Source organism: Ambystoma mexicanum, chromosome 1p (genome assembly GCF_040938575.1).
Source record: "Ambystoma mexicanum isolate Mex_15411 chromosome 1p, UKY_AmexF1_1, whole genome shotgun sequence".
Taxonomy (NCBI): domain Eukaryota; kingdom Metazoa; phylum Chordata; class Amphibia; order Caudata; family Ambystomatidae; genus Ambystoma; species Ambystoma mexicanum.
This window is the reverse complement of record NC_090921.1, coordinates 1,056,050,742-1,056,074,047: the sequence shown is the minus strand read 5'-3', so window position 1 is coordinate 1,056,074,047 and position 23,306 is coordinate 1,056,050,742. Positions and strand designations below refer to the sequence as shown.

General features: G+C 47.0%; 1 protein-coding gene across 6 annotated transcripts in view; it reads right to left on the bottom strand.

Annotated features, from left to right (window-relative positions):
• RIPOR1 (RHO family interacting cell polarization regulator 1) overlaps positions 1-23,306 on the bottom strand; it is a 713,696-nt gene that overhangs the window by 98,369 nt on the left and 592,021 nt on the right. For all 6 annotated transcript variants that reach the window (XM_069604490.1, XM_069604491.1, XM_069604493.1 and 3 more), the window contains one exon: positions 4,660-4,796. In XM_069604490.1, coding sequence (XP_069460591.1) covers positions 4,660-4,796 — 137 coding nt within the window. The remainder of the gene's footprint in view (positions 1-4,659; positions 4,797-23,306) is intronic.

Sequence of the window (23,306 nt, the reverse complement as noted above, 5' to 3'; positions counted from 1 at the left end):
AGAGCTCCCTAAGGTTTTCATAGTTTGAGGCAGGGCAAGCCCCTTAGATGAAGGTAGAGATAGGTTTTCTTGAGTTACTTAATAGAAGTCTATGGCCCACAAAAGGACCTCTCCTGGTCAGTCTCCTACGCCTCACAATGAGCAGATGCTGGCAGCAGTACCAGACACCCTCTGGGCCACCCAGAGCATGGAAGCAAGCTGATGAAATCCACTCAGCCCCTGCGTGTTGAGGTGATCCCTGGGTCCTCCCTACCGCAGATTTCCCAGTACCCTATGAAGCCGGATGCTGAAAAGGGACTGTTTCCGGTCATTAACGCCTTGTTAAGACAGGCTGTGGCACGGCCCCCTGCTAAAACCGCCATCATGGCAGTGCAGAAGCACAATTTTAACACCTAATCGCCTGGTTCAGGTCTTCAGACCCATCAACGTTATAGTGGAACACCTGACAGCAGCCACCCACAATCTGCTACACTCGTAGCTGCCATCCCTGTGGCTGCTTCCCAGTTGAGTGTCATAGATCTTTCTCAGTGCCTTCTTCAGTGTCCCTCTGCATCCGGGCTCCTGGCATCTGACCGCCTTTTCCTTTAAGAGCGTCCAGATTTGGAAAAGAATGCCAATGGAGTATATCCATGCCCCTACGTTGTTCTCCCAAATTCTGCAGCAGGACCTCTCGGAGATAGTGCTGCCTGGCTCCAGCAAGCTTTTGATCTACATGGATGATCTGGTTATATGCTTATACGAGAGGAACTGTGCACTCTTGCCATGGTTCAGTGAGCTGGCTAGCAGGGGGAACAAGGCATCAAAGGTGAAGCTGCAGTTCTACAAAACTGAGGTGAAGTATCTGGGCCATATCATCAGCAAGGGTTGGAGGTCCCTGGATCCGGAAAGAGTGAATGATATCTCAGCCCTACCACCCCATGGGACTCAGAGTGAACTGAACGCCTACCTAGTTATGGTTGGCTACTACCGGCAGTGGATCCGTGATTATGCCATCTTAGTCAGACCAATGCCGGAGGCTATCCTGTCGTATCAGCTGGACCCCTTTGCAGAAGGAAGCCATTGAATGTGTAAAAGCAGCCCTGTGCATTGAACCTGCATTGGGCTTACCGGACTACTTCCAACACGTCATCCTCTACTGTCATGAGAGTAAAGGAATAGCTTCAGGGGTCATGCTTCAAGATCATTGTGGTGCAATGTGTCCTCTGGCCTACTACAGCAGTCTGCTTGATCCTGTCGCTGCCCTACCTCCTTGTATGCAGTGTGTTGCAAGTTCTGTGTCCCTGGTTCGGAAGAGTATGAATATTGTCCTGGACTTTGAGCTTCTCGTTAGTGTACCCCACTCAGTGCATGCTCTCTTGACACAAAGCAGGAGCTAACATCTTTCTCCAGCCCGCAAAGTGAGATATGAAGAGGCACTTTTCAACAGTAACATCACTGTAAAGAGGGCTCCCGATTTCAACATTGCCTCCCTAGTGCCAGCGTGTGATGAGTACCTCAAAGAACATGACTGCCTCCATGTAGTCCAACAGTAGGTTCCATCCGCCCTGACCTGTCTGGCACTCCAATCCCAGGGGCTCATACACTATTTGTGGACAAGTCCACCCTACAGTGAATGTCTAATGGGGCTCTCATATACAATTATGCCATTTTGTCCTGGGATGAAGTGAACACCACTGTCACTGACCTAGAAGCAGAGCATATGTGCCCCGACCCCCTTGTTCTGCTCAAGTCGCAGGGTCTGTAGCTCTCACCAGAGCATGCACACTGATGTCAGAAAAGCAGGTTAATATCTAGACTGATAGTAGGTATACACTAGGCGTGTGCCTAGAATTTGCCGCGATCTGGCTGAAAAAGGGATATCTCAGTTCGGCTGGGACCCCAATCAGGAACGCTTCCCATGTCACTGGCTTAACCGGCCACCCAAAGCACCCCTGAGAGGACACAATAAACAGTTCTCATTCTCCACAATGTGCCAGTACAAGATCCTTTAGCAGAACTGACAACATTGCTACACACACTGCAGACTGCCCTACGGACAACCGAAGAGCCAGAGCAAGTTAAGAAGCTAGGTTGCACCCAGGATGAATCAGGTGTCTGGCACTTGCCCGGAGGGGATATTAGTTGCTCCAACCATTGGCAAGGCATACCTGATTCACTTGGCATACACCGCACATGTGGGTAGCGATGCAATCACTAGCTATATAAGGAGTACCTGGTTCACCCCTGGGGTTGGAGAGAGAGTGAAATGCTTTGGCCAGCAGTGTCACATCTGCCAGTTTTAGAACATTGGGAAGTCAGCGAAGGTTGCCTCTGGCTCTGCTCACCAGTCCCCTGTTGGACCCTGGTATGAGATCCAAATGGATTTCACAACACTGCCACCAATGGCTAAGTACTGGTATGTTCTGGTCCTTGTTGACATGTTAAGCGGATATGGGGAGGCCTTTCCATGACGCTATCACAGTGACCAGAAGATTACTTAGGGAAATATGTTCAAGGCGGGGAGTGGCCTCTGTCCTTTCAGTGACAAGAGGCCCACATTCTGCCAAACAGGTAATGACTTACATGTGTTAGGCCCTAGGAATTGACCAGAAGCTGCATGCATCATGCAGACCACAAAGCTGGCAAAAGTGAGCGCACAGACAGGACTAAGTTGGCCAGATGCGCTGCCCCTTGCGCCCTCATGTACAGGAATGCCCAGCCGCTTTGCTGGACTCACTCCATTTGAGATCCTGATGGAAAGAGCAATGCCCCTGCAGGCTGGAGCTCCTCCCTCTGTAAACAGGTTGCCTTTGGCACTTACTGTTCATTCAGTTCTGTCATATTTCAAACACTTTACTTCAGTCATGAGACAGATATACTGCCAGGTTAGTGGGGCACAACCTGTGCCAGGCCAGCAAAAACTACACTGCCGTAGGGAGACGTGTTTATGCTCAAGTACTTTGCCCATGAAAATTGTCTCCAGCGTAGGTGGAAGGGACCATTTACTGTCCTTGTGACCACAGAATCTGCTCTGAAGAAGCAAGATGTAAAGTCCTAAATTCACGCCACCCATACCAAGAAGGAGAGGCCCTCTCCTGCTCCTGAAGTAGTGCTGCCTTCTATAAGCCTGGGAACATGTCCTCCACTTCACCCAGACGTGAAGGGTCAGGGGCTCAGCCCAGTGGAGCCCCGTTATAACCCCAGGGCTAAGAATTAGCTTGGACCCTGTGCTACAAAGGACACTGTACCTCAGAGCATGGACTCTATTCTTTTCCAAAAATCTGCCCTCAACCTTGTTCTGAAACGCTGCTGGCATGGGAAAAGTCTGTCTTCTCTCAGCATGGGGAAGGGACCTGGGTTCGGAAGATAGCACTGAGCACTGTCTGAACTGCGAGAACTTTAATATTTTTTTTCAGCAGCAGCATTTCTTCTTTCTGGTGGTTGTATTGCCTCACAGCATATATGTTTAGGGCAGGATGCATGTACGCTCAGTTTGATGTGAACACAAACTTCCGTGCCGGATTTTGTTGCATGTTAATTTGTATGAGGGAAGGTCAGAGCATGCACAGTGACTCTACACCGGCCACACAGCCGAAAGGAGGATCAGAAACACTGTACCCACTTCATTCTGTGGCCAAAAACTAACTGTTCCATTATGTTTTTATTTTTTAGAATCGGGAGATGATCATAAAGGTATCACAGTGTGTAACAGCCAGCACAGATCTACAATACTCCTTTTACCATAACTTATTGTTGCCACTCAAGCCAGTTGTTGATCTCATTTTTCCACCATCTGACACTTGAGCCAATGTAAAACTTGTTTTTCATTTGAGAGAGACATTAATGGAATGATACCTCACACTCCTTTCAATCAGATCAAACCCGCACTAAAAAGAACCAGCTCCATAGTCTGCGACTGGATCCCTACTAACACAGCAACCACCATCTCCATCAAATTTCTTTATTGAGAACCCTCAACAGCAAGTTATTGCACTGAGAAGTAAGATAAAACTTGGGCGAGGCGGTTATTTCCTGAAGAACATTAAGTGAAAATAGTGGAAAAGCAGGGTGGCAAAGGTTACTCTTCAACTGATATCTGCAAATAATCCTGTCACGTATGTAGCAGCAGTGCTGCACATCAGGATTGAGCGCCGCTGCTAGAGAATGTCTGTGATGGTCAGTATTTATTGCAACGGCAGAGCAGTCACCAATAAAAGTGTCCATCGAAGACCATTACTGAAGAAATGAAACAAATAGGAATTTAAAAATGTTTTTTTGTTTACGTTTGAATATTTAATTTCCTTTAACTGGCATACACACTTTCCATAATCAGAAAAAAGGAAAATACATAGGAGAAATTGCAGGTAATTATATAAATAAACGACATTAAACAGAAAAAGCAAAAATATGCTTTTGAGACAAACCTTAAATGCAAAAGAAACAGTACAGGGATAATTGTGGATACAAGGCACATAACAACGAAAGGGGAAAAGGCAGGTGTAAGGGAAAAATACATTTTCTAACCTTCCTTAAAATGTGCCCTTAAGAATATGCATCATTCTGCAAAGTACCATACACAAATAAAAGATATTGGGGAAAAATCAGTTAGCGGAACACACTAGAAGATGTTGATGGTAGTCAGGCCTTCCTCACTGCTGGAGCGGATGACGATTTACTCACCTCTCTGTGCCCTCCTCTTCTGAACACTCTGAGTCGTCCATATCAGAAGTGGCGTTGAGGAAGTCGAAGCTCTCTAGGGCGTGCTCCACGGTCAGGCTGATGCTAGAGGTGCGGCTCCGGAAGATTCCTTGCTTCTGCTGTGGGAATACAGATCATAAACATAATTATTTAGCACAAGTTACACTTGCTAGCATCTCGCGCCTACACTACCGAGCTAAGCGGACAACTTCTGAAACACGTTCACTGCAACCTCCACTAAGCATTTTCAGCATATACCACATGAAATATGGCATAGCTGAGCAACTGTAATTTTGCATTGGGGCCAACTAAGGCTTTTTGCACTGCCAAGTCCCATCACCTTTGATGCCTTAGTCCAATCTGTAATTGTATGCATAATTCCTCTACTCGTTTGCCAACGCAAATTTACAATCAAAGGATATGTTTAACATGAACTTGCAATTCATGCCAATAACGAGGAATGATTAACGAAAGAGGACCTCAAGCAACTAGCCAGCCATAAAAGGTCAATCGTCACCTCAATTATACACATACACAAAGCACACCCTTTCTTACCCACAAAGAACCAATTACCACTAGCCAAAGGCTAGTGGAGAGTGCCCCCTTTGCAGCCTGCTCAAATGACCGTACTGGTCTAAATTTGTAGTGAAACACTGCCCCCAACATCAAGCGAAGTGTGGCATGGACACAGATTTTAGCTTCTAAATCCGCTGCCTCCTTCTACCAGTCTTTAGGTAAAGCAAGGATCATATTCATTTAGTCTGTTTACCCTCCCCAACTTAGGGTTTGACGTTTTAAGTATCCGGGCTGTCACAGTAGATGCTATCATGCCAAATGCATGTAGCCTCTCATCTTACATATAAGAGTGGTCTTTTCGTAGACACATACAGTCCTCTCCTCTCTGTAATTGTGGCGCCAATCGTGGAATATGCACCCTGCTGACCCCGGACATACTCAGGGTCTTGTGGTGATGTTCTACATGCCCCTCCTCGCCTTTGTATGACCAGTTCCAAGCTTTCCATTCTGAAAAATGTTCTTCGATCGCTCGGCAAAGTATGAGTTATTGCAAACATGTTTTGCTTGTGCATGCTTAAAGGTTTCTAGTCATCGAAGCTCCAGAGACATCCAGCATCGACCATGATACCAACCACAATTCATTTAGATCACAATTCTTTTCATGAATAACATGTTAAAAAAACAATATGTGGGAACCACTTCTCCATGAATATAACTGGAAAGGTAACATTTTCGGAAGACGGTGCCTCATCAAATTACTTTTTGGGGCTCGGCCCACATCACTGAGGGGCCGGGTTATAGTCCTGTTTGTTTTTTCTAAACAGCCAGTAACAAATGCAGACAGCAGATAATGTATGTGTGTGTACAACATAAGCAGAAATCAGTAGAAACATGCAGTATCAAAAATACAAATTTGAAGTCTATAAAATATGAAAATTCCAACATTAATTTAGAAACGCCGTCCAAATGAACGTTTTCCCCAATACAAAGTCCATCACGCTACAAAGTGAACCTTAACTCACAATGGACTTCTGCTTCACAAACTCATTTCAACGACAGCTTATATGTAAGTTACCTACAATTCAAAGTGAGTGTAGTGCGAGTTGGTTACCAGTCATTTGGTCGAACAAAAAAGGTTGACAGGACAAATGGTCGACACCATTTGGTCGAAAGACAAATGGTCGAATTTTTTTTTCTCTATTTCCACCTTTTTTTTGGGGGGGGGGTCCCCCCCAACCCCCTTTTTTTTCTAAAAAACCCTTTCTTTCCCTAAACGAAAACCTAAAAAATATATATATAAATAATAAAAAAAAATTTGCCCGTTTGGCTTTCGACCAAATTCCGTCGACCATTTGTCTTTCGACCAAATGACTGGACAGCGTGCGAGTTAAGGTGTATATCGTTGTGCGATGAAGTTTGTGTAAGGGAAATAGTTTAATTTGGACACTGTTTTTGTACCTTAATGTTGGCATTCCCAACCTTACTAGACTCCGCCTTTTCATAGGTAGTAACTATTTTTAAAAACGTGTTTTTTGGCACGTTTTTTGTGCTTGTTATTTGCGTGGCATTGGTGTGCGAATGGTTCTTTTTCAGACTTGTGTGGTATCGCGAAGTGGGTGTCCATGCATTCATGCTCAGTAAATACACGGCAATGGTGTTTATGTATTATGTGCATAATTTGTTAATCGTGGCCCAGTAGCGTGCTGATGTGGGTCCGTGCATGCATCAATCGCAAAAGCACTTGTTAATGGTTGTCTTATGTACAGTACGTGTCTGCGCGTGTCTCATGAACAAATGCGTGTGTGAATGACTTATGTTTTATGTGCATCGTATGTCTTTAAGCATTCATCAGGTGATAATATTGGTGTAAATACTGTTCCTGCATTACATGCTTAGTGTTACCTGGCGACCCTAAAATGTGGTGATGGTCTATGTGTATATGTGTTAATGGTATTGTTTTCCAACGTCTGTTGTGTATCATTATTAGGAAAGATTTGCTTTTTTACATCTTTTCTTCCATTGAAATCAATTGGGCCCCCTCCCCCCCCCAACATTTTGCTATGATTTGGACCCTGTCGTTTGCTTTACTTTCCTCGCTCATCTCATCTATTTTGAAGGCACCGATAGGTCCCTAACTTTACATGGGCCCTGTCCTCCTTTACGAGATTCCTTGTTTTAATGAGGCAATAAGCCCCCAGACAGCGGGCCATTACCGCCTATTAAGGTAATGGTCCCGGGGGCCCATAGGTACACGCACAAGCTTGTGGCAGCGGATATTTCTCTAACACGTTTCCCATTTTTGATGTATCCACTTTTCCATTTGGCGCATATAGCCATTTCGACTACCATATATTTAAAATGGATGTGCCACATGTTTTTTGCAAGACAATTGGCCATTCTGTTCCTTGGCCTTCGTCCTGCCTTCTCAGGTGAGGAAGTGTCATATATTCTAAGCCATTTCTTGGGCAAAGAGACTGTGCGAGCTTCTGGCCAATATAGGGGCTGGGTCTTTCTAGTCCCAAAGCACTCACTGACCAGGGGTATGTCTGTTGCTGGGCAGATGTGGGGAAAGCGGCTGTCAATGATTGGATAGCCCGTGCCAATTTTGAATGGTGCAGATCCTTACCATTGGTGGGTTGCCTGGGAGAGATCCTCGCTCAAATTTGAGATGAACGGGGGAGTTCTGAAGCCGTTTATCATATTTTTGCTGAAGCCTACACTACTATCAACAATTACAGTCTGCGGATGACTGTTGGAACACCTCCAGCCAAGTCCTGGTGAAACCCAATCTCTCTGTGTCGACCTCCTGAAGACTCTTGTCGGTGCTTCAGCCCTTAGGCTAGTGGAACCAACCATTCCGAAACCCCTGCATGAAGATCCTGCCCTCAAAGCCCTTTGGAAGAGTCAAAGAACCATTGTGTTGGCTGAGCAGCTTCATTCAAGGCATCTTAAGTGCATCAGGCCCTGTTCCGAGTTTTGGCTTGTAACTTTGCAGGTTGCCAGCTTGTAGCCCAAAACCAATCCTCCTGTAGCTGCTGACCTCCAACAGTAAGAGGGGCCATTTTGTAGCAGAGTGTTTGTTGCCGCCATGTGTGTTGCTTGCTGCATCCTGATCAGGGTTTCATAGCTGCTACCCATCTCAGTTGAGTCATGGCGGTCCCCTGTCATTGTGGAACCTGTGGTGGTGGTTGTCTCGAGGTGCCTGGGTCATCCAGCTTCAAGGTATCATGACCAGTTTTCCCGAAGCGTGGAACTGCTGACTAGCCTATTCAATTCTGAACCCGAAAACTACCAATGCACCTATTGACCCTAAACACACTGCAACGGAAACATCAACGGAGCTAAGTGGGCTGAGCGAATTAGAGGAGCCTAGGAGTGGAGTCTCAGTGAATCAGAGTAAGGGGGGAAGCTTGCCTACCTATTCCCACACCCCCTTTACAGCATAGTGTTTTAGGGGCATACAGTCCTCATCCTAAATATTCCTTGCTTGTTTGTAATTGGTGGAGGTCAGGCCAAGGATCCCTCTTGGGCTTACCTTGGAGGGACGGAATTAAAAGAGTATCCCTTGCCCCTGGAGGGAAGGAACTAAGAGTACCCCATATTTACTGAACGTACATTTGTTTTCTTCTTACTGGAAAATGTTGCCAATGCTTGTTCTTCGATTCTACAAGACTTCCCCATCTGGTGAGACTATTCTGGGGTGAGATCGGACGGGGATGAGGTGATTGTTGGTCTCCTTGTATTGGACTTTAGTGTGGTCATATTGGGGTGTGATGAGTCTTTGGATGGTCTCAATCAGCGTGAGAAGAAGTGGTTGTTCCGAGGGGCGATGACTGGTAAGAAAATTATCTTGATAAACTGGAAGAATTCTTTGACATTGAATATTGAGACGTGGTTGTCTGAGATGCATCAATTGGCAAATATGGAGAGAGTGATATACAGGAGACTTGGTAAACTAGGTTTATTTGAGAAAATATGGGGTACATTTTTACACTTGTTTTGACTTGGCATTGTAGCTGTTGGGTGGGAGGGTAATTGGGAGATATATTTGATTTATTGGGGTTTAGTGTATTGTATATCTCGCCTTGTACATAGTTTTGTGTAAAATGTTGTGATTTTCTTTTGTAATTTGCACTGTTTTATATGTTATACATTGATTGTCCTGTGATTTATGCTGGATGTTGTGTAAATAAAGATTTAAAAAAAAAAACAAAAAAAAGACTTCCGAATCCCTTCAACGTGTATTTACCTCGGAACTTGTGAGGTATGGTAACTGGTTCCATTGCTTTTCTACAGTTATAACTCACTTAATTGTCTACATTCTATTATTTTAGGGTAAAGTGTGGGTGATCTCTAGTGAGATATGTTTAAGTATATATGTACACAGGTTTGCTTTCGTTAATAGCTACTTAACTGATATTGTATAGAGTGTGATAAGGCCTGATAAAATAATATGTTTTTTAATGTTGTCTAATTTGAGTTATGCACATGCTCTGCGTGTGTCTCACTGTACCACTACACCACCACATATTTCCTGAAGTCTACGCCTTACTGCTCTGATACACAACCTTGATTGAGTTTGGCTAGACGAGGGTTAATTGCCCTGTTCCATAACTTGGAAGGTCTCTCAGAACCCTCCCACAAGGCTGGTTCTGAAAATCCATGTCAACAGTCATCCCCAATCGCATGTGTGAATAGTAGTTATGTATTATGTGTGTAGTATGGGCTTACAGCATATATGTATGCATGAATAACACAAAAATGTGAGGGTGTATGCGGTTTGTTTTGCGTGTGTATGTTTATTATGGCCCTACAGGGCTGTGATGGTGTGTGTCTGTGCATGCGTCATCCTCAAACGTGTGGTTGTATCTCTCCTGTGTGTATTGTATTCGTTTGCACATGCATCATCTGCAAATTTGCATATCAATTGTGTTACTGTCTTATATGCCCTATATTTTAGTTGCAGCTCACTCAGTTGTGTGCATGCATGCGTTATATGCAGAACAGTCATAATCTATCCATCTGCATGCACATCCATTCATCCACATACATTCATCTACATTACCATCCACCCAGTACTCCATCCTCCCCCATCCATCCAGTACCCCATCCTTCCCGCTCTACATTACTCCTAGAACACTCAATACATTCTTCCTTGAATAATATGTGTGTTTCAAAACTGAATTTGTTTCACAATAAAATGCTAAGTTTCTTTCCCTTTTCTTTCATGTGGTAACAGTGGATGAGAGTGATGAGGGCTCATTCTGTTGCTAAGGTTATGCTTTTTGTTCTGGGGATTCTGAGCAATACCACTTTGTTTCCCTCCTTTCGTGTGATGTGTCCTATGCTAGGCAGATTATATTGTATCAAGCAGTCAGTATGCGCATGTACGAATATATAGACTCATTCTTTTTCAGGAACATCTCAAGTTTGGCTGATCAGATGTTCAATGTCTTGAGATGTGCACCAGTTCAAAGTAAAGGATAGCTGTGTGCCAAAAATGTCAATAATTGAAATGGGCTTTCGAGTTGTGCCCTGAAAGCGTGTTTTTGAGGGTGTATGGAAACCCCAATAACAGTTGTGACTCTGTAATCAAACTCACAAGACACTTGTGACAGAATGCCATCTGCTGACGGCGGAATAGCCCAAGCCTTTGTAATTTTCATGAAATGAATGTAGGTAATTCTACGTTTTAAAGGGAGGTCTGCTAACAAGGACCCTCCTTTGACAAAGCTCTATGGCAAAAGCATACTGGATTCATGTGACTTTTCTGTGCCAGTCTGCAGTGGCAGCAGGGCAGGTTCAAATGTCTCATGGGCATTCCTGACAGCTACTACAACACAAAGTTCCAGCAAGCAGAAGTGGTATTTTAATTTTGTACTGGCTACTACCACTACACAATTATACAGTCACAGCAATTTGATATCACACTAGTCCACTTTGCGAGCAGTGCTGAGCTATGACAGTAATGTGTATTGGCAGTCTGGCCTGGGTGTCGCCACAACAGCCATATGGGATAATGGCCAGGAAGCCATCTTTTGTTTCCTACTGGAGGAAGACCACACCGCCTTCCCAGGGCACAGCAAGCCCCTCCCCCCCCCACCACGAGGATCCCTGGGAATCAGTGCTTCAAAGGCAACACTGACATAAAGACACACAACAGGGTGCTAACCATTGGGGTCCTTTTGAAGTCCACTGACATGGGAAGGGGGCAGAGTCAAGAGTAGCCAAAGTAGAGAGGTAGAGAGTGGGGGTTCCACCTTATAAGTTTCAACATCCTTCCTGCCCATCCCATTTTCTTCAGACAGTGTACTCTGGGTATGATACCAGAAGGCAAAGGACCCTTGTTACAACAGCCTGGATTGGATCCCTTACATCAGACTTGCTTTGGACCAATCCTATGTGACATGTTGCCTTTATAAGGGGTGGGCCCCTCTCCTTAGTTGATTCACCTTTGGACTCCTACAAAAAGAAGCATTCACTGGGCCTCTGCTGGAAATACAGTCTATTCCAAATCCATCTGCCATAGAGGTGAAGACAGAAGGCATCCAAGGCAGAAGCAAACTATGTTCACTAACCATCCCCAGAGAACAGTGAGGGTGAAAAAACTGTGGCCTAAGGCCTCTCTGCTGATCCTGCTCAGTGGAGGCCAGACAACCTACTGGGGTGAAAGTGCAGAACTAAGGAATTACCTTGTTCCTGGACACCCTGGATTGGGCCTCCCAGCAACTCGCAGGTCCAGAAGCATCTTGAACCCTTTTTCATCACCTCAGGACACATTTGAGCTGGTTTGATAGTGCTTGATGCACTTTGAGCTGCAAAAGAACCGGAGGTTGTGCTTTTGACACTGAGGGTGCAGAGGTAAGAGACGGACAGAGTGGTGGCATGTTTTGGTCTATAAACGTTTATTTAAAATATAACAAGTTGGAAAATACCTATCTTTCCCTGTGGCTAAGAGGAATTGCTCTACCTAGAAACAATAAACTAAAGGGTCGGTCAGGATGTTAAATAAATATACTTATACATTACAGAAACACAGGCTATGTGTGCTCTCCAAGAAATGAACATTTAAGTTGGAATCCAGAATGAGAGCAGCCTCCTTTCTGAATCAAGAAGACCCCGTTTTCCTTAGTTGATTTAGGGTGTAAGGGATGTAAATAGGTGATGGACACAGGATGGTGGACATTTTACATTTACGGACATCTTGACAGAGTCCCTAGTCGTTTTGTTGAGGGAGGGAAATGCCTCTTAGAAATAGGGCAAGATAGGTTTTCCTTTTTTTTACTTTTAATAAAGTCTTTGCCAACAAATATGCCACCTCTATGTCAGACTTGTACTTCTGCACCTTTACAGCTCACACCCCTCCTGAATCCTGAAGATAACCACACCCTCAGCCCATGCTATCAAAAGAGGCAAAGGGGGTATACCTGATGGGCTGTTCCTGTTTCACCTTTATGATTGGGATTAGTGCTGGTTTAGTAGTTGTGTGGGGCTGGTAGATGAATTGGCCACTACTCATCCCTGTACTCCTGAAGAGCAGTACCATTGTCACAACACTTTAAATAGGAAAATGAGAGAAAAACACTCTCCTCTAACTTTTGACACGGACCATGGAAGTTCAACATATTTGCCATGCAATTGACATGGTGCAATCCGTACATTCGTACCAAATTTGGTGAAGTTCCATGAGGGTGTCCATGAAGAAAATGTAGACAGAAGGGTGTTTTTTGGCTTGAATTTTTCACAGACCCTCAATGGTCCAGCTGTTGGAACGCATAACGAAATTGCCCACTTTGATTTTTGACACACACACATAGCTCTTGTTCTGTGTTTGTTCATGTAAAAAGAACATTCAAAAATCAGATCAGCCGCACTCAAGGTATTCACTTTTATCCTGACAAATGATGTAATACATGTGAACTGAATGTGTAGATACAATGTAATGCGCCTAGCTCATGATACATAAAAAGGAAAAGGGGGAAAAAAGTAGCATTGCTTGAAATCCCCAGAAACACAAATATAACATTAGCATAGGGCAACAAGTTACATTTCATGAGACAAATGTACCTTTGAAAGACACACAGCATTGAGGCGCATGCAGCATTGAAACAATGATAGACTTGAGCACAAAAACACATGTATCGTTGAAGCACACTTAGCATTGACACAAGCGCACCTTTAAAATGCTTTAGCAATGAACCACACATAGGCAGCAGGAGGGATGGCGGAGAGACGGAAGGTGGGATGGCCGGAGGGAGGTGTCACTTTATATAAGCAAAGTGATTGGACAGCTTACAAACCAAAATAAAGCCATGTTACTGCTTGGCTAAAGACACCACAAACTGTGGAAAATTGTGACCAAAATTTTAGGCACTCTGCAAAATGAGTGAACATTATTTCTATAATCATGTCATTTTGGGAGCTCGACCATAGTATGCTTGCCTTGCAGTAAAACGACCCCTTGCTTTGCCTGTACACATTTATTCTTGGAACAGGCCATGAGTGGAAATAACCCAGATAGAAGCTGCACTAATAGTAGCCCAAGACCCCGACTTCGTTTTTTGTGTTTAGCTTGTGATTTAACGCCAGTCATGAAGACCCTCACCGACATCCTCTTTTTCCTTCCCCTCGCCAGACCTATGGACTCTTCATATGGTCTCTGTGCTCTCTCCTTTCTCTTCTTTTCCTATTAATGGTGGCACCCGGTGGGAGTCCCTCCTGACCCCCTTCCACTCCTCTACGGTCATCATTAACACTGACCTGAATGCCACTGCCTTGGTCCAAGGCCCTCAGGCCAACCTTCTCTTTGATAGAGGCTTCCTGCACTTCATCAATTTCCTTTCTTCTCCTGCTGTCCCTTCTTTGGCTTCCTTGCCCCCCCCCCCTCTGCCTACTCCTTGGCTACCTTGCCCTGTCCTCCTTCCTCTACTGCCCCCCCCCCCCCCCCCTCAGGCTCCTTCTACACATCCGCAGGGCGTACCTCTGATTTGTACCCCTCCCCGGAAGACTTTCAAGGTTGGCAACCTTCTCCATATTGCCACTCTCAACTCTTGCTGATGCCATGATTTATTTGGGTTCCAAAAGGTTATTAGGAAACTAATACTGGACAAGCCTAGTGTAGGGATGAGTCAACCCCTTCTCTATATGGAGGCTTTTGAACGCAGCAAAATAATGCATATAATAAACAACCCATATGCGAAGAACATACAAGCTTGGAGCGTTACATCAATGATATTTTTGTCATCTGGAATGGGACAACTACTGACCTACAGAAACGTTGCCATTGGATCAATGACCAGGATAGGTTCTTGAAATTTACTTCCAATTACAGAACAGAAGCATTGAACTTCCTGAACATTGCGATCTCAGTAGATCCGGGGTCTAAAACCATTTTTGTAAAACTATACAATAAACCAACTGACAGAAACGCTATGTTGCACTATACAAGCTTTCATCCAAAACATCTGAGACACAATCTCCCACTGGGACAATTCCTGCGGTTAAAGAGAAACAGTACAAAAAAAAAAATCTGATTTCATTAATGAAGCCTGTAGAATGGAACAACGGCTGCATCAAAGAGTGTATCCGAATGAAATTACTGGCCAAGCCCTCAAAAGGGCTAAGTACAACCATAGAGAGGCCTTATTAGAGTACAAGGAACGAGTAACGTATAAAGAAAAAGATCACATACTCTTGTTTGTAAAGACGTTCAGCCACAATTCAAATCCAATTAAGAAGATCATTTTGAAAAACGGGTCCATTTTGGCGAAAAGTGCACAGCATGTACCAAGACCTGTTACAGCTTTCAGGAGAAACAAAAATGTAAAGGACCACCTAACTCACAATGATGTTCGCATCAAACCACAAAAACAGAGGACATTGCCACAGCAATGGGGGATGCCAGAAAAAGTCGGACATTATCCATGTGGACACTGCACCTATTGTCAGTATACCTCTAGAAGTACAGAGATCGACACTGGGTTACATTCTCCATGAAACAAAAACAACACACCAATTGTAACTCATCAATGGTGGTATATACATTATCAGGTGCCCCTGCAACAAAAAGTACATTGGCAAAACTGAGAGGAAAATTAAATTGCGAATAGGTGAACAGAAGAGCTGTTTGAAGAACCAGACATTGAATGCACCAATGGTAGACCACTGGAATGAAAAATTACACTCTCCTGAAGATTTAAAAATGGTCTATTACCTACAAAATCAACTCCAGCACAGATAGAAATAGAGATAAGTTCAACCTGTTTAGAAAAGAGCAACAGCTGATATTTTTGACAAAATGTGCACAAAATGGTTTAAATGACAAAATTGATTGGCTCATTTAAATTGGAATCGCCCGATTGGCTCATTTAAATTGGAATCGCCCCACGTAACACAGCTTTAAGTAGGTATGTGTATGAATGACCTTCTCCATCACCCACTATGGGCATACCATCTCTCGACAAAGGAATTTCCTATCCCGGTAATTAGAAGAGGATCCACGAAAAAAAGAAAAAAGAAAGAAAACAACGTACTGGTCCAGCTGTATGCAATGTTGGCGTCGATCAACTGTGGGAGAGACATTTCCCCGCCCTACGTAAGGTTGTAGACATAAATAGGCGCCTGCCCATACGTTGCATGGCAGGTGAGTAGCGACGGGGACCTGGTGAATTAGAAACAGATGCTAATCTGGTAAGTGAGCTACGCAAGCACAATAGGAAATACTGTTTTTAGAACAGAACACAAAATAACGCAAGTATCTGTTACTTTATGTCCTCGGAGCACAAGCCGAGATTCGGCAGTGGATAAAAGTAAATGGGACACTGCAGCTACGCGGCAACACATTTCTGTGTGCGCGCATTTTGGAAAACCTGACCATGGGAAAATCTACTGTTTTGGCTGCAGAGAGCAGAGCTGAACAAAATTGTGCCAATTTGGCCGCAGTGTGGAGGTTTAGTTTGACAACTCCATTAGACAAGTAAGATACAACCGGTACTTTGGCAAAAACCTTGCAGTTTCCGATATGGCTAACTTTGGTCACAAATTGATCTAACAGGCAACATTTTTTATGTTGCTTACAGGGTCGAGTCTAGATCGATTTCTCGAGATGCGGTACCACTATGGGTGTGATTGCATCGAATAATCGGCAAAGGAACAGATTGGCGTTAGAAATCTGACCTGTGACCACAGGGATTTTTTGAGAACCTGAATGGTAAACAAACAAGTTAAACTATCGACGTTCTGCGATCTTGATCTCTTCCTCTTCTCTGGTCTGATCGCTTCTTAATTTCTTTCTCGATCAAATCAGCATGATTGTAAGCCTCATCCTATCAAACCAGCCATCCTCAAGCGTAACTGGCGCAAAGTAAACAATCTGGATCTGGCGGCTGCTCTCCAGTCCCAGCTTACTCTTCACAGTCCCTGCTCATTAGGCACCCTAGGAGAGTCCTTCTTAGTAGTTTCTGATTCACTGGCCGCACTTAGGCTCTGTAAGATAAGAAATGATATCTCTGAGCCCTGGTTCTCGGATGATCTCAGAGCTCTTAAACTCAACTGCAGACGAGCAGAGAGGAAGCGGCGCGCGGGCTATCTTCAAATGGATGAACGTGCTTTTCGCATCATGCTGTCTATCATAAAGCGATTAGCGAGGCAAAAAAAACCTTCAGCCAGAAGGTACAATCTGCAGTCAATAAGCCCGAAGCCTTATTTGAACTTGTCCACTCTTTGTCTACCCCTAATTCTACTGGTTCTTCTATCACGCCATCTCAAGCCCTCTGTGATTCACTTTCGTCATTTTTCCATACCAAAATTGAAACTATTTGCAGCGGCATCAGAATGTTGGCTAGTCAATCCTCACCCCCCATGATCTCTCCTGCTTCTGGTATGCCCAGCTGTGCCTGGTCTTGATTTCCCATGTTTTCCGACTCTGATATTCAAGGGGCTATTCAGCGCCTTAAATCAGCTTCTCCTACAGATCCCATACCGCTCATTGTGCTCAAGGATATTTCTGGCGTAGTTATTTCTTATATTACTGCCGCAGTTAATGCCTAATTTCTAGAGGGTTCTATTCCTAGTCCATTGAAACACGCTCTGGTGTTGCCTCTGTTGAAAAAACCCACACTGGACCCTGGGTTGATGGAAAATTTCCGACCCATTTCCCTTCTCCCTGTCCTTATGAAGGTTATGGAGTCTCTTGTCTCACACCTCTGCTGTCCTCTTTTTTAGAATCTTCTGGATGTTTCAATATCTTTCAATCTGGCTTTTGGCCAGGGAGGGGTACCGAGTCGGTCTTAAATTCTGTATTGGACGATCTTGCCCGCCTAGTCGACCATGGCGGAGTGGGAGCGGTACTTTTATTGGATCTATCCGCAGCATTTGACATGGTTGATCATACCATCTTGATCTCCCGTCTATCGGATGTTGGGATATCTGGCCAAGTTCTTAGTTGGTTCTCATCCTTTTTGGCTGATCGCTCCCAATCGGTTTCTGTAGAGTCCCTCAGGGATCAGCACTTTCACCCATATTCTTTAATCTATATATCAGATGTCTCCTTCTTCTAATCCGCGCTCATGGTTTTAAATACTACTCCTATGCCGACGATACTCCGTTGTTGGTCCGTCTGGATCTTACCCATGCAGAGACTGCCTCCAGGCTGCAGAGATGCCTTGAGGACTTGGGAGCATGGATGGCATTCAACTCGCTTAAACTCAACGGAACTAAGACAGAGGTCCTGGTAGTGGGCACTACTGGACCCCGGACTTCTGGCCTACGTCCCTTGGCCCGTTCCTGTTACCATCTACCACTGTGAAAAATCTGGGGGTTCCCTTCTGAGGGCTGATCAGGTTGCAGCCATCAGTAAAGGCAGCCATTTTAAACTTGGAGTGCTAAGGAAGGTTTTCCCTTTCATTCCTCCTCAATTTCATGCCCCAGTAGTCGCCACACTGGTTCTTAGTGCGGCAGACTACTGCAATTCGCTTTACCTTAGCCAACCGGCCTACTTGATAAACAGACTTCAGTTGCTTCAGAATGCCGCACCTAGAGCTATTCTTCGCCCCCCACTCCCTGGGCTCATATGACCCCTTTGCTCAGACAGCTGCACTGGCTCTCGGTGAAGAAGCAAATTCTGTTTAAGTCTCTGTGGATCGTCCACCTGGCCTTCTATAAACAGGGAGCAGAATATCTTCAGGAAAAGTTCTCCCAATACGCGCTTTTTCTCTAGTGGCAGCGAGGTCTTGGAACCAGCTGCCAATCATTTTACGAGCTACTGCTGACCATCTCATGTTTTCTCGCTTGTTGAAAACATTGCTCTTTTAGGCTCTTCCTCTGCTGCTGACCCTCTGTTGCCTTTAGCGCCAAGATGCCCTTGGACGATCGTGCGCTTTATAAATAAAAGTAACATAACATAAGTAATTATAAGTGACTAACGTACTCTTAGTCCATAGTCCCTTTTCCTCCATACTTTATGGGCGTCCCTTGCGAGGAACGGGAGACGGAACCTTTTTCACCAGAAAAACCTTCTTACCCTTTAAATTTAGAGGAGCGCAGGGGTGCGACCCAGGGAGCATGCGCTGCCCTGACTCCGCCCTCCGGCGCCACACCTCAGTCCCCATTGACGCATCGACAATAGATTGAACATTGCCTAATGACACCAGTATTATTAGGGGGGAGGATGGTGGGACGTATGGAGGAAAGGGGACTATGGACTAAGAGTATGTTAGTCACCACAGTGAGTAACTTATAATTACTCTTACGTCCCGTCCCCTTTCCTCCATACTGTATGGTGATTACAACTGAATTTAACCCCAGGGTGCAGAGGATGCCCTCCTTAAGCAAATAGGTTCCAAACAGTAATGCTTGCAGAAAGCCGAGGGAGTGGCCCACGTGGCCGCCCTGCTTATAACTTGCCAAGGGACATGGTGCTGGAATGCGATGGCCGTTGCCTTGGCCCTAACTGTGTGGGCGTGCATGTTAGCCGGGAGCGGCTTGTGCTGGCCCTCGTAAACTTCCTTGATGGCCGAGACCATCCAGCGGGATATGGAGGCCTGAAAGCCTGGTCTTGCACCTCCGACCATGACAAATAGGGCATCTGTCTTGCAGAAGCTCTTCGTCCTGTCCAGGTAGAATTTCAAGGCACGCCTGACATCCAGGCAGTGCAGAACTCTCTGTGCCTCGTCCTTAGGATCAGCGAAAAATGTAGGTGGAACGCTGCCGGTACCTTAGGTAGAAAAACCAGGAGTGTCCAAAGGACCACCTTTTCCTTGTGAAAGGTAGTATATGATTCCGAGGCGACCAGCGCCTGGATCTCGCTGACTCTGCGAGCCGAGGTGAGGCCGACTAGTAAGGCCATCTTAATGGTGACCAGTCTGATGTCCATTGACTCCATTGGTTCAAATGGCTTGTGCACCAGGGCGCCGAAGACTATGTTAAGGTCCGGCACAGGGTGTGGTCTCTTGATGGGATGGTAGAGTCTTGCTTACCGCGTCAAATGTCTCTTGACAATCGGATTGGAGGAGGAGAAGACTCCCTCCTCCGAGTACCTAAAAGCCCTGATGGCTGCGAGGTAAGAGCGGCAGGTATCCACCTGCACACCAGAGTGTGCGAGGTGTGCCGAGAAGGAGAGAACGTCGTCCAAAGTATATGCCAGGGGGTCGATCTGCTTGGAGTCTGAGCAGTGGCAGAACCTAGTCCATTTACTTTTATACTGGGCCCTGGTAGCCCTGCTCCTTTAGCCCTGCATGATCTCCAGATTTGCCTGGGAGAGGCGGAGATGCCCTAGCGTTACCTGCTCAGGAACCACACTGTGAGGGCTAGTTTCTGCGGGGTGGATGACCCTGCCCCCCTGCTGCGCCAGCAGATGTGCTGGGCCTGTCGAAAGGTGAATTTGTGGCATCTCCACGAGGCTGATCAACTCCGAGAACCATGGCCTGGCCGGTCAACATGGAGCTACTAGAATGTTGTTGAGCCGGTCAGACTCCTTGATCTTGGAGATAACTCTGTGAATCAGCAGAGTGGGCAGAAAGGCATACGCTGTCCTACCGTTCCACTGAATCTGGAATGCGTCACTCAGGGAGCCAGGGCCCTGACCTTGCCAGGAGGCGAACTGAGGGCACTTCTTGTTGTGCCAGGTGGCGATGAGATCCGCCTGGGGGGGACCGATCTGCTGAAGATCTCCTGAATAATGAGGTAATTTAGCTGCCACTCGTAGTTGTCCGCTCCCAAGCTGCTTAGCCTGTCCGCCTCCAGGTTGGATTCCCCCGGAAGGTGGACTGCCGTGAGGTAGATGTCGTTTTCCAGGGCCCACTCCCACATGCTGATTGCCCATCAGCACGGTGGGGGGGATCTGATGCCTCCCTGCTTGTTGACGTAGAACATGCTGGTCGAGTGGTCCGTCTGGATGAGGACGACCTTGCACCTGAGCAGTGGAAGGAAAGCTCCGAGCGCTAGCCAGATGGCTTTCAGCTCCAGCCGATTGATGTGGTACTCCTGCTCCTGTCGGGTCCAAGTGCCGTGGACCGAGAGATCGCCCAGGGTGGCTCCCCAGCCCTCAAGCGAGGAGTCCCTGGTAATGGTGACTTGCGGGGTTGGAAGCCATGTGAGGTCCGGGTGGAGCAATGGAGGAACTATGATCAACTCTGATTGAGAGCCCCCGCTCCTGGTTCCATGATGCTGCGAAGTGCAGCTGAATCCTCCTCATCCCGAGTCTCGTGTGGGGGACGGCTAGTTGGACCGCAGCCAAGCGACCCAGGAGATGTTGGTGCCACCAGGCCGAGGTCACCTCTCTGCTGAGGAAGTGAGTAGTGGCCCTCTTGATGGCTGTGATCTTGTCCTCCGATGGAAACACTTTCTCGGCACGAGTCCCACATAAGGCACAAGAAAGTCAGAGTCTGCATGGGCTGCAGCTGGGATTTCTTGAGATTGAGCGAGATGCCCAAATCGTGCAGTGTGTTCATAAGAGCCCGGTAAGAGTGGTGAACCGCTTCCGGACATGTAGCCCTGACGAGCCAGTCATCTAGGTATGGATAGATGTGGAGGCCCTGAGCCCGGAGGAGGGCAGCCACCAAAATTCATGAGCCTGGTAAAGACCCTGGGGGCTGAGTTGAGGCCAAAAGGAAGGTCCTTGTACTGGAAATGGTAGCCCATGATCCTGAACCTGAGGAAGGAATGATGGGGCTGCCAAATCGGGACGTGTAGATAGGCGTCCTTCCGATCCAGGGAGCACATCCAGTCTCCCCGGCACAGTGTCTCCGCAATAAAAGCTGGCGTAACCATCTTGAATTTTTGTAGGGGGAAGGCGAGGTTGGGGGTGGAAAGGTCCAGCACAACTCTCAGGCCGGCCTGGTTCTTTTTCTGAACAGAGAAAATCCTGGAGCAGAAGCTCAAGCCTCGCTGGGAGGCTGGGACTTCCTCCACGGCCTGGCTCAGAACGAGCGACCGAATCTCTGCCAAAATAGTTGCTGTCTCAACTTGAGGGAGTGGAGGGGAGGAGGGGAAGAGGGCGGAGAGGCAGGGATGGGTAGCCGGTACCCCGTGGAGACTACTGAGAGGATCCAGGGGTCCGCGAACTTCTGGTGCCAAAAATGTGCGTGGAGAGCAAGCCTGCCCCCCACCGGAGACACGTGGATCCGAAGGGGCGTGGCATGTCTTCTTTCCCTATGAGGCTGTTGCGGAGGAGGGAGACTGGAAAAAGCCCTTACTCCCCGCCCCCTTTTTTTTGTTTGTGCCGATGTGGAGTCGGCAAGCGTTCCGCCTGCCTGGACCTACGTTCCTGGAAGCCTCGGAACCCTCCGTACGTGCAGCCCTTGTCGGAACACTGCTGTGACTGGGTGTATGATTTGGGCGTGGTCTTTGTCAAAATGGATAAAGACTTGGCCGTTTGGGAGCTGTTTTTCTTCTTGTCCAGCTCCTCGTCCATGGTGGAGTGAAAGAGGTCGCTCCCCTCGAACGGCAGGTCTAATATGCGTTCCTGGACATCCGGATTGAACTTCGTTGCCCGGAGCCAGGTCGTCCTTCTCATGTCCTGAGCCACCAGCTTGGCCTGAGCAAGCCCCGCCTTAAAAACGTGCTTGGCTCTGCATGGGGAGTTCTGGGAGGAAGTCCACAATCTCCTGCCATTATCTCTGGTTAGCGGCTGCCAGCATGGCATCAGCGTTCGCCTGACGAATATGCAAGGAGGCGTTGGAATACAGCTTCTTCCTGTACGCCTCCAAGGTCTTCTCCTTGCCTAGCAGCGCCGCAGATGAGGAAGAGGAGGACGACTGCGGTTTGGAGTAAACTGACACTGCAGCAATCACCGAGCAGTGTTGCTGAGGATGGGCGGAGAGCAAGTGTATTCCCCTCCATCTGCCTGCATTTCGCGTCCAACAACGAGGGAGTGTCCGGGTCCTCCACCTCGTCCGTATCCTGGGAATCAGGGAGATCCTGCACCAGAGGAGGAGAAGTGTTAGGAGCCGGAGGCTGAGGTACGGAGACTGGAGCCGGAGGCCATGGCAGGGGCTGTGGAGCCGCCGGGACAAGGGGCTGAGGGGCCGGAGTTAGCGGTGGAGGCTGCGCCGGGGCCTGGGGCGTCGGCGAAGGCATTTGTGGTGCTGCTAGCATCGTAGGGAGGACTTCCTGACGGCGTCCCTCAGGATATGCCCCATCTGGGGCGATTTCATAAACCCAAGTAACTTCAAGAAGAAGCTGTCCTCAGACTCTGAAGAGGTGGTAGACAATATAGACGGAGTCGTGGAAGGCTGCTGGGGCCAGTGCAGACTCTGCCCATAAGGACGAACGGGGAAGCTGCCCTGCGCAAATGAAGGGTAGGCCATAGGCCACGTACCTGGTTGATGCCAGTCCCACCTCGAAACGCGTTCTTCGCCGAATTCCTGGAATGGCCTCAGACGGGTGCCGATGTCCTGCTCAGCGGCCATCTTGTTGAGCTGCCTTCCATGTGCTTGCGTTGTGTTGCTCGGCTCACTGGACCCAGCCTCCTCCAGGACGCTTGAGTGTGGATCATGAGACCTACCCTGCTCCTCAGGCCTAGACCCGGTAGGTGTTGAACCCTCGGCCCGAGGGCCGGTAGAGCTGCGTTTAGGCACCCCTAGGCCGAAGCACCGGTATCAGGGCGTGGCCCCTCG